The following is an 11,896-nucleotide window of genomic DNA, read 5'->3' on the forward strand; positions in this document are numbered from 1 at the left end:
ACATTGGGTCTTGAAGTCAGTGATAGAGGACATTCTTTTGCAATCCTGTATCCTGCATTTTGGTTTGGTGCTTCATGTTTTGGGGTTTGGGTGGTTTTCTTCAAGTATTATTTTGGATTTAGTACTTTGCACAGACTGAAATTCTCCTTCTTGAAATGTTGAAAACTCCACATTGGGGAACAGCAATGTGGCAAACATTTATTCAGACAGGACCAATGACTTCTTGTTGTCTCTTAAGTTTGCAGAACTGCTCTGCTCTACTTCTACCCTAAGGCAGTAGTTTTCAAAATTCAGCCCAAGTCCTGCATGTCAGCCTGCACAGTAATTGGTCTTTGAATTAATTGTGTTTTAGTCCTTGCAGGAGACTTGGGAGCACAGGGAAGTTTCTTATGCACTGATCTACATCATGTCTCACACAGCAGATTTTTTGATGGTAACTACTGACTTTATCACTGTGGGATAGACTGAAGACCAGTTGGAGAAAAACTAGAGGATAGCAGTAGGGCCCAAACATATAGAAGAGAGGGCAGGGGAGAGAAAAACTGGCTTCAAATTTGTAAAAGGTAGCAGAACAGAGATGAGCCCTGTTCTCAAGGTCTGCTGAGGTCAGAGAAGAAACAATGGAGTAAAATGCAACAGAAGCAAAGTTACATCTCAGCACAGGTAACTCTCTGTTGCTCAAAAGCATGTTCAGCAGAGGTAGCTGCATTTCCCTCCAAGGGCCTGTGTGATTCAGGACTGAAGAGTTACAATGACTGACTTCATTGAGCCAGCATTTTGCTAGTGAGAAGTTCAAACTTAGCCCATCTCAAGAGTCACCAGTGGGCTGCATCAGCAGTGGGATCTGCCTGTTCCTGGCTCAGTGCAGTCCCAGGAAGTGCCCTCCCTTGCTCTTCTTCCTCAAATCATGGCCTTCAAGAGTTGCAGTAGAGCCAAACTGGAGCCAACCCTCCTGGGCATTGTCTCTGCAGCACTACTCTGAAAAGGGAAGGGGGAGAGATGCCCTTTAAAGAGTATTCACAGCCTCTTTCATGGAACTCGAGCCATGGCTTGGGGCCAAAGCCTTATCCAGCTGCCCAGAGGTTTGCTGCCTTTCTTGGGTGCTGTCTTCAGTGTTTACTGGGCTTGAAGCTTGTTTGAACCTGCCACTCCATGGATGTCATCTGAGATGAGTTTAATGAGAGAATTGAGAGCAGGTGTATCTGTAGGAGGATGTTTTCTGTTATCTGCTCCATTATCACCAGCAACTCTCTAAAAAGATTTTAAAGATAAATGTCTGGAAGGCCTATTGTGTGTTTTGTTATGTGGGAAACTACTGGTACTATATTTAGCAGTGGTTACCAGCTGAGATATTGAGCTGTAGGCACAGTCACGTAGCCTGTGGGAGTTATGTTTGTCTGACCTCAGATAAGTGAGAGAAAAGTTCCACATAGCCTGCTGTCCTGTGGTTGTGGCTGAGCTCACCCAGCCCCAGCAGCTGCAGCCTAGCACCATGCAGGTGAACTGGCTCTGGTGAATCTGCATGGTAGCTGGGAGCATCACATCTGAACGTACATTTTGTGTGTGTAAAAACATTGCTGCAAATGCAGGATATGGGCTGTCCATTTCTCTCTGACCAAGGGAACATGCAGAAAAGCCAAGTGTCCCAGATCAGGGAGAGTCTGAAAAATCAGGCAGGTAGCATCTGATATGCTGGCTTAAAAATGCTCATAGACACTTGCCTCCACCCAAGCTTGCAGAGGTGGGCACTTGTTTTTAGATGCATTGCTGGGTGGACATCTTTCCTATCTGCGCTCAGCCAGAGGACTCTGGAGACTGTTCTCAGTATAGCAAATTTCAGACATCTTGCAGACAGGCATTTCCAAAATTGTTTCAAGTGGGCAGTGCTAGGATAGCACCTGCTGGAGCACGATTCATGCAAGTTGTTTTAGGCATGCAAAAATTATATCCTCCCACTGATTCCCTGTGTAACACGAATCCCAAATTCACTGCCAGTAGTTTCTGAAGGTGTAATTCAATCTGCACTTCTTGATTTTGTTATCATTGCAGCACAGTGGTGTCCCACAACTGACTAGTGTGAGAAGCCTACAGGAGCCCTAGGTGAACCAAGTGAGGCAATACCCACAGTTTGTAGCCTTCCCATGTGTCCTGTGAACCACAAGTTGAGACAGCTAATTATCTTCTCAGCTAATTCTCTTCCTCCCTTCCTTCTATTTCCTTTTCACAAGTTTGTGAAGTTTCTTCTGAGTGACTGGGCAGAATTACTTGGGCATTTCCACCCAGTGTGCAGAGGGCTGGCACAGAGAGAGCCTGCCTGTTACATACAGCTTCCTTTCACTAACATCTGCTAATGTTAGTCTTGATTTCAGGGCAGAATAACTGTTAGTTCTGATTTCAGGACAGAATAACTGGCCATCTTATTCCTATTAAATATTTAAAGCAACTTCTTTGTGAGTTTCCCAGGTGCCCTCCTACAAGGCTAGTTTGTTTTCTATGAGCAGACACAGAACACTCTGGGGTACTATGGATCTCCTTGCTGAATATTAAAGCTGTTACTATGGAGATGGCTTATTCCTGGGGTGTTTGAAGCACTCTGAGTAGATTTGAAGGCTAATCCCATGGCTTTTACATAAGCAAGAAAGCGTAACAAGCACTTCTGTCCAAGGGGTGGAGATCCTGTTCTGACTCCCATGGCCAGCCCCAGGAGTCCTAGTTGACCCCTGCCAACCAGTGATTATCTTGTGGGGCACTGGGAAACTTGGTGTTTTGAAATGAGAGATTTGTTTGGTGAATCCCTTCAAGGGCCTCTGAGAAAGAAGAACTGTGAGCTGTGCCTCACATTGCTGATGTTTTGTGTGACCTGTTAAGTATCTAGGAGAATTGGGACCAAGTGCAATAAAATCCAAAGGAATGTAGCAGCCTAAATATGAGTTAATTGGTTGACCTATGGCTTATAAATACACCATAAAATCCCCACATTTATTATCGGTGAAATTATAGTCTTCCTTCATGTTTTCCAAGAAGTTGGGTTTTTTATTGCTTAAGGAAGTTGGTCTTGACAGGACAATGGAAATTAAAATTGAATTAATTATGGATCTGAGGAACTCTTCTGCCCAGTTATAACATCACTAAAAGTGTTTTAAAGTATGCATTTACTTTGTGGTCTCTGCTTCTGCTCATGTGCTGCTGTGTGAATGTGTGCTATTCACACAGGTCCTTTTAAACTTACTGCTTCAGTCTCCTGTATTAATGGCAGGTCACTTCCAGAATACTTTAATAGACATTTTAAAACAACCAGCCTATCTCATTGAACAACACTGAACTGACAACAATTTTAGGTAATGCAGTAGCAGTTAAGATCCATTTCAGGACATTGTACTCATATGTTGCGTGCTGGTTCAATTTTAAAATGAAATTCAATTATAAAACTGTGCCTGTAGCACAGTGTTTAGAATAGACCCAGAAGATCTGTACACCTGCCACCATTTGTGTCACCAAAAATGTCATGTCTACCGGTATTTGAGCAACTGTTTCAACCAGGAAACTTGTTATTAAACTGCATTGTAAATTGTCTGGAATCACTTAACAGAACATGTACGAAGGTGGTTTCAGTGCTGAAACAAATGATTGATGTTTCTATCAAATACTTCATCATTGAGATACATTTCCTGTCCCTCAGGTGTTCTGTCAGACATAGCAGCAAAAACATAGTTTTATGTGTCAAGTTTGGTTAGGTTAGACAAGCATTGCTTCTTGCTCAGTGAGAAGCTGCCTTTTCTGTAGGGTATAAAGCCAGCCCTGCTCTCCTCTGAGGTTTCCCTAACTGAGGGTATTGCTGGGCAAATTCTGGAGAGGGTCCAGACCCTTAACAAAGCTCTGCTCTAGAGCTACTTGCCAGAGTAAACTTAGAAATGGTATGGAAAAGATCAACATTATGCCAGAGAGTTTGTAACTTAGGGAAAAACTTGGACTCAGCAACAAACCTAAAATTATATATACACTTGGAAGGAAAAAGCAGCAAATCTGAAAGGCAATTGTTTTTCTCATTGGAAAAGTACTTTTATTGCAAGACTCTCTGTTTCTCTTTATGCTAATCTCCTGCTGCTGTCACTTAAAATGTTGTCATGAAGAAAACCTTTTTTTATAACCTTTTTATGATCAATGGAGGGCAAGGACACTCCAAGAAACAAACTATTAAAAGAAGCCTTTCAAAGAACCTAAGGAAATTACTTAATTGCCTTTTTTTTTCTCCTTCATTTTGTCTCTTTTCAGGCTATGAGGGTGTTTCTGAATTTTTCACAGATCTGCTGAACCACATAGCTGCTGTCCTGCAGGGTCAGGTACCTGAGGTGACCCAGCTAAACCACAGCAAGCTCCTGGCAGAGCAGAGCGGTGGGATCATGGACGAGCGGATATGCTGTGCTAGCACAGGCTGTCTCAGCGTCATGGGAAAAGACTCCTCCTGGATTGTGGAGAGCGACAGCAACAGCTCAGTAAAACTGCAACACCAGAGACTAGGCTGCAACTCAGCAGTGTCCCCCAGCTTCCAGCAGCACTGCGTCGCTACGTTGGCAACAAAAGCTTCTTCTCAATAACTTGCCAATGCCATGGACTGAGAAAAAGCCCCAGGGATACAGATTGTGGTCCCAGAACCAGATCAGGCTTTAACAATACAATTGACAAAAAAATAGGGGGGAAAACTCAAAACACAATACAAAAAAGCAAAATAAAAAAACTTTCAATTTGATTTAACCTAATTTGCTGATGAAACGGACTGAAAGGGGAAGAGTGAGAAAGTGATCCAAATCCATTTCGTCAGATTCCAGTTGCAAATCTGTAGTGAGTTTACACACACACGTGTTTTAACACTAGTCCTTTCATTGTGGGAGGGTTGCTCTTTCATTTCTATTATTCTTTGTAATCACTGGTGACCAGCATTTTAAAATCGGACCTCATGCTATCAAGAAGATAATAATATTGAAATGCAGTGTCTGAATGTAACAGTGCTAGAGATTTTAGCCTAAAAAACTTCCTGTTCCTCTTTTTTCCACGTACGCCATTGCATAAGGAAGCTAAAACAACTTCAGTATCACTAAACCAAATCTCTTGAAATGTTGACCAGTCATGATGTTGGCAGGTAGCTTGCTGTGAAGCCACTGCACTTTGAGTAGGACAGAGCAGCCTGCGTATTCAGGGCACAGAGCCGAGGTGACCACCCCTGTCCCAGCTTTGCAGTTCTCCCCCCAGGCCTCAGTGCTTCACTTAGATCAGCTTCCAACCACACTTGCAAACAGCAACATCTTTTACCCAGAGAGGGTGCCACTATTTAGGTGGAGTCATTTAGTAGATTAAATAACATGCTTTCAATTGTCTGCTAGTGCTGAAATCTTAGAAGAGTTAAGGAAGCAGCTCATCTCTTCACAGGGAGTTTAATTCTCCTTCCATTGCACTTGTGAGGACTCTGGGACAGCTCTGGGAAAAGGCTGGCAGAGCTGTGCTTTTTCCTTGGAGCAGTACACCTGAGCTGTGTATCCTGAGAGGTAACACAGTCACTGCCTTCCACAGATCCATGTTGTTGTACATTTTTTTTCTAAAATATAAACAAAATTGTGTACCTTCATATAAGGTAGAAATACAGGACCCCTCTAGCTTGGAGACCCCATTACTTTGTAGCAAGCTGCCAGGCGAGGCCATATGGTAGTTTCCAACAGTGCTGTATCCTATTTGTAAACTATAGCACAGCCAATTTGTTTCTCTTGAGATATCTTCTAGTATGGCAGCATCTTCTGCTGTTGAGAATTCTTGCAACTTTTGCTAGTTCTGAACACTATATTAGAAATATCCAAGTGCTAAGAACAGAAACACTATTTTGGTAGAAGTGGCCTTCTCTTCCCCTTATTAGCCCTAAAATACATTTAAGAAGGGTGGTGTTAAAAAAATTTCCTTAGTTAAGCTCCTAGCTTGAAAATATAGGATTTCTCTCTTTTGTATAGCACATGTTCATAAAGCATCTGTCACTGCAGCATTTAATGCCAGTTTGGTTAGTATCATGTGTTAGATGGCTACTCAGAAGGAAAGGGTCTAGAACTTAAAGCCCAGGTAGATCATGGACAGAGGATCAACTGTGTAAAAGTTGTCACCACCCTGTCTGATGGTACCAGTCCTAGAGGGAAAAAAGTTTTGAGGAGTGTTATGTAGCAGTTCTTTTATGTAAACAAAGCTTTTCCCATAGGAGAGATTGGTCTTCTTCCAAAATGCCATTCTTGGGAATTTCCTGTAGCCAGGATTGAATTTTTCAGGATGATTTATACAACAAAAGATGATTCCACCTCTAGAGGGATTACTAACTTTAAAGTATTTCTATAGGGACTGGAAGAACCTTATGGGTGTGGTATCAGTCAGATGCCAGGGTGCTCATTAGCACAGCCAACTTCCTCAAGTGTGGCAGATCAGTTCTGAGCTGGGCACGCTTCACAACCCTTGTGTGCTTTGAGGCTGCTGGATCCCGTGCTGTGTGCAGCTTGCAGGTCTCGGATGGCTGTGGTGTGAGTGAGTCAGATGTACAGGGTTTATAAAAGTATTCATGGTAGAGACCAAACCTTTTGTAAAGCCATGACTAAAATGAAATTGACATCTGCAGTTTGGGGTTTGTTTTTGTTTGTTTAAAATAAAAAGTGTTTTTATGTTACATGTGTAACAAAAGATGCCCTCAGGAAGGAACTTGCCAGTGCATATTTTTGTATGGTACTTTCTTGTAACCAGCTGGTGGAGTGTTTGTAGATTTGCCTGTTGCTCTCTTTATTACAATGGCTTGGGCTTTTTTTGGTTTTTTGGGTTTTGTTTCTTTATCGGGTGGTGGGGATGGAGCAATGATGTTAGAACTGGGTTACTAACTCAAGACCTTTCAAACTAAGTATGTTTACATGAATCTGAGTGTTGGATCCAATGGAAATGTCTGTATGCTGTTTTCTAGTTAGAACATCAAATAAGAATTTTATTTTCCTGGCTGCCTTCTGAATTTTGGTTGGCCTATTTTGCACTGCTTTTTTTTTCCAAAATAAACTACTGAAATATAATTGTGCATTTTAAACTTGTTTACAAATGATTGTTAGAAGTTTATTTTGTAATTCTCTGAATGCTTGCAGAAATACTATATTTAAATATTACTCCAGACCTTGGCAGTAACTAGAAAACAAGTTTAGGTCATTGGTGTGATCAGTGACATTTTTTCCCATAGTCTGTAATTTATTTTTTATTTATCGAATGTATCGGTATCACTTTAATTTACCAGGTGCAGTTATGCAGGTACCTGTTGTGATGTGGCATTACAATAGAGTTTGGACATAAATTACCATGCATTTGCTGAACTACTATATTTCCTTGCAGAAATTAAGGTAATGGCTCGTGTACTAGAATGTTGCTAAATCACAGGGGCAAATTGGGAGACCAATTTGTAAAAGCCAAAACTGTAAATTACCAAGTATCCAGACAATTACGTTCTTGCAAAACATTTGAGCATGAGTATGTTATTAAGCTTGTGCTAAAGTGCTTTTCTGAATTGCTGCCTCATTTGGAAGTTCAGGATAATTTTGATTTAAGATAAGCTTCACAGTAAGTTTGTTAATATTCTGTAGTCTTGTCTTTCTTTGTAAAAGTAGGAGTGTAGTAACATTAGATCATACCAGAATGCCCTTGCTCTTAAAATTGCAGACAATCTGAGGAGATTTTCCATAATGTCTGTTTTAATTCTTTTTATTGTGGGTTAGAAAAAGGTTCTCCTGTCTTTTCAGAGGCATAACTTTTACTGCTGTGCTGATGAGAACAATTGTATCAAAATGACATGGTCACCAGTTAGCTTTTTAGGGATTTATTACTGTTCTGCTTCACTGTTTGAAATCCACAAAAATACCATTAGCTTGACTGGAATTTCTCCAGGTTTTGTGTCAGCTGGTGGAGATGAGATTCTGGTTTCCACTGTAATTACATAATTAGCTACAACAGGTGAAGATCTTTCCATGTTGAGGAGTACTTGAGTGGTATTACTGCTGCCTGTGATGTAAAGTCACCCTCTTCCCCCTCTACCTGACTTGGCCACATTGTGCCTGACTTTGTAGCCTGTGCCAGAACATCCTGATCATTATGTGAAAGCCAACTGCAGAAATGCAACCAAGCCATCAGCATCTGTGCTAGCTCTTGTGGTTTGTGTAATGCAGAACCACTGGGCCAGTGATGTTTTGCCTTTGGTTGAAGTGTCTGGCTGTACAACCTTTGTGCTGGGGAGCTGATGACTGGGCTGGTTGGTAGGTAGGATAAATTCATTATTACTATTCAGACTGTTGTAATGTTAAAGTTTAAACATCTCCCACATCTCCCTCCAATGTGGGAATGTGTCTGCAGCAGGTTGCACAGACAGAAATCTACCAGTTGAATTTGTTCTCATTGTAGATGATTACAAGCTAAGAACCCAACCCAGAGGCATCAGGAGACAATGAGAATTGCTCAAGATAAAGCCTCAAGTTTTCTAGATGAATTGCGGGCATTATCCAGCCAGGGAACAACCAGGTGGAGCAGTAGTTGGATAACAGAGGCAGAACACAGTACAAAAGCAACAGAATAAATGGGGCCAGAGGTGTCACCTGGCAAAAAAAAAAAAAAAAAAAAAAAGAGCAAAACAAGAAAAATGCTCTTGTTTTCATCCAGTTAAAAAAATCCAGACTTCTCAGTTCTTAGACTAACACTGATTTCCTCAAGTCTTTGCATGGCAGCAATGACAAGTGATTCAGGCTTTTCCACACTAGCTTGTAGCCTTGCCTTCCACAGCTGTGCAGAAAATCTTGGATTTTGTTTTTTTTTAGTGAACAGAGTCTGAGTTTGTAGCAGTCTCCCCAGGCACACACTTGCGGGAGTTCACTTGCATTACCCTGCTAATTTTTTCCCCCCTCTCCTTTTTAGCAAGAGATGTATTGATTTCTGTATTCAGTATACAATTACTTTATGGTGTGTGTTTTGTAATTAGGAATATGTGAAAATGCTTTGTGTAGATTAAAATATTTCCTTTAATATAATCTCCTCTTGCTTTCATAGAAAAATGGACATGCCATTGCAGATCACATTGCTGATTTTATTTGTAATATTGCTTTAATATCTATTTCAGAGGAATGTAACCTCCAGAAAAGTACTTTCCACATCTTTACTACCTTTCCTTTCACTGTTCACCCTATGTGGATCCAGGCCATCAATACTTGAGCTTTTGACTGGATGGGTTTCGTGGATTCTGTCACATTTACATGGCCACAAAAAGTTACTTCAGATGGTTGAAGTTTGGGAGGATCCAGATATAAATGGAGATGTTGGAGTGATTCCTCAGCAACACAAGCACAGTAGCATTTGTAGCAAGCAAAGGAAATTGGTTTTGCTCTTGTGTGTGCAGGTGGCTCTTGAGGTTTGGTCCACCTTGCTCTTGGGGCAGCTTTCCTGTGGAAATAACAAAATCCATTGAGATAAAAACATTCTTTATCTGTGATGCAGAAGAAGGGCAAGGAGAGTGGGGCTTGGGAGTAAAATCCTGGCCAGTGGACATCATGATACCAGTTGTCCAGAATTTCACTCTGTGGTTTTTAATAGCAATCTGGGGTGATGTTTTCTTCCTCTCCATCATTCTTACCCTGCATCCACTGGGGCTGATGATAGCAGATGCCTGTGGCCCACAAACTCATTAGCAGGTGACCTTACCCAACATGTCATGAGGTTTCCAGAGGGCTCCCGATGTGTTGGGAAGTTTTTGTTGATGGCCAGGAAATCTCTTGAAACTCCAGAAATAGCTGATACAGCAAATGGAGTTTATGAAAATCAGGTCTTCCTCTTCCAGCATTTTTAAAGAAACCCACATTTTATTTCCTCCTTCATTCTTTACACAGTAGTTTTAGATATAAATTATTTTAACTTCTTTTTTTTTGTGTGAAAAGTCATATATACATATATAAAGTTATTAAGTGTTGAGAATATGTTGAGTATAAAATAGTGACTTCTTTGTTTCAGATGTTAGCAGCCTCTAAAAATGAGTTGTTTATTCTCTTGTAAAGTCAGTGCTGTAAAAAAATATTAAAAAATAAAAGATGTGTTAGATGTATCTTTTATTATTTATTTCTGATTCAGTATTTGATACAGCTTGTGTATACCCTTGTGACAACCACATACTAAAAACACTGTCGTTCTTAAAATGGAGTAACAACAATTCCTTGGGATCCCAACAGTTGTGAGAGAATTGGCCCTCTGGGAGTGAGTGGTGTTGGATATTGTCCTTCAGTCTCCAGCACTGCCTCCCCCCAGCAGGGCCGAATCTCGGGGACCATTGTGTGCGTGTGCTCGGTTTCGCAAGTCCATTGGTATCTGTGTTCAAATCCAGCTGTACAGTGTTAACAATGTGTCTTGTGATTCGCTTCAGCCTGGTTCATTATAACTTCTGAAACATAATTCCCATTTTGTACTTAAATTTGTATAGAATTATATCAACCCTTTAAAGATCATGGCTTACTGTAAAACCCAAAATATTTGCTATTTGGCATCTTCAGTTGCATGACTGATCAGATCAGACAATGGAGATGGTGTTTTCATCTAATAGCATTCATTTCAATGGTAATATATTAATTTTCTTTTTGTTTTGCCAAGCATCTGTTTTGGACAATTGTTTTGGTTTCAACAGTAAAGCAATATGCAGTAGGTATTGTGGCATTATCTCTGTAATTGTTTTGAAGAGAGGATTGTCCCTTTCCAACACATAATGAAAATAAATGCCTTATAACAAGTTCTAGTTTGCTTCCTCTTTCTGAGTGGATAGGGCAGCGAGGTGAGCAGCTCAGTGGGGGAGACCTGTGTTCATGGGAATTCAGTGTTCACATCCTTTCCAAGTGCAGCTGTTTTGCAGTCCCACTCAGGCCTTGAACACCATCTTTCCATCTGAAGAAAGTCCTTGAGTCCCAAATGTTTGTGATTACTTGAATATCCAATTAAGACAGTATTTATAGTAGCTCCATCAAGTAACAGTATTTTTTTCTCTTGTTGATTTTGCATCAGGTATGGGAAAAAATTGTTTAACTCCTTTGGACGTGGCTGTGTTTCTGTGGAGGTTGTTTGGTTTCTTGGGTTTGGGGTTGGTTTTTTTTGTTTGGTGGGGATTTTTTCGTTTTTTTGGTGTGGTGGGGTTCTGAGGGTTTCTGTGAACTTCTTGCGAACTCAGGCCTACATGTCACAATGAGTTGTCTGGGTGCTGCTACTGGCAGAGATTCTGTCACAAAAATAAAAGGGTGAAACTAAGCCATAGAATAGGTGAAGTTGGAGGGCATCCATCAGGATCATCAATTCCAACCCTGGCTCTGCACAAGACACCCCAAGAATCACACCATGTGCCTGAGAGTATTGTCCAAATGCTTCTTGAACTCTATCAGGCTTGATGCTGACAACTTCCCTGGGGAAGCTGTGCGAGGTATAAATACAATATATTTACAATGGACAATATTCAGATTAAAAATACAGTATTAAATTTAAAATTTAGGTGAGGATCAATATGTAAAATGTGATTTCTTCAGGTGGACTAACTCCCTAATTGACATTTTAGTACTGTTTCCGTGCAACACCTTTAATTTCACTTTGGTTCCTCCATGTTTCCCTGAGGTTAAAGAGAGTGGGATCTCCTCAGGGCAGAGTTGAAAGGCACAACTTGCTCCAGTGCACTTTCCCCAGCCAGGCTATTGCATGGATTGTGCCCTGTGCCAACGCAGTTTTTGGGCCATGCCTTGGCCTCAACACCTCCTCTTGCCATTGAGTGCCTGCCCAGGGCTGGGCATGAGGGCAGTGCCCGCTCAGCAGCTCCTGCTCCTCCCTGGGAAGCTCATCCTGT

The 11,896-nt window shown here is 41.2% G+C and overlaps 1 protein-coding gene across 4 annotated transcripts in view; it reads left to right on the forward strand.

The window, feature by feature from the left end:
* ITPK1 (inositol-tetrakisphosphate 1-kinase) overlaps window positions 1–8,681 on the forward strand; it is a 138,523-nt gene extending 129,842 nt beyond the window's left edge. For all 4 annotated transcript variants that reach the window (XM_074542449.1, XM_074542445.1, XM_074542446.1 and 1 more), the window contains exon 11: window positions 4,273–8,681. In XM_074542449.1, coding sequence (XP_074398550.1) covers window positions 4,273–4,595 — 323 coding nt within the window. In that variant the 3' untranslated portion in view covers window positions 4,596–8,681. The remainder of the gene's footprint in view (window positions 1–4,272) is intronic.
* The last annotated feature ends 3,215 nt before the right edge of the window (window positions 8,682–11,896 follow it).

Source organism: Zonotrichia albicollis, chromosome 6 (assembly GCF_047830755.1).
Source record: "Zonotrichia albicollis isolate bZonAlb1 chromosome 6, bZonAlb1.hap1, whole genome shotgun sequence".
NCBI classification, from domain to species: Eukaryota; Metazoa; Chordata; class Aves; order Passeriformes; family Passerellidae; genus Zonotrichia; species Zonotrichia albicollis.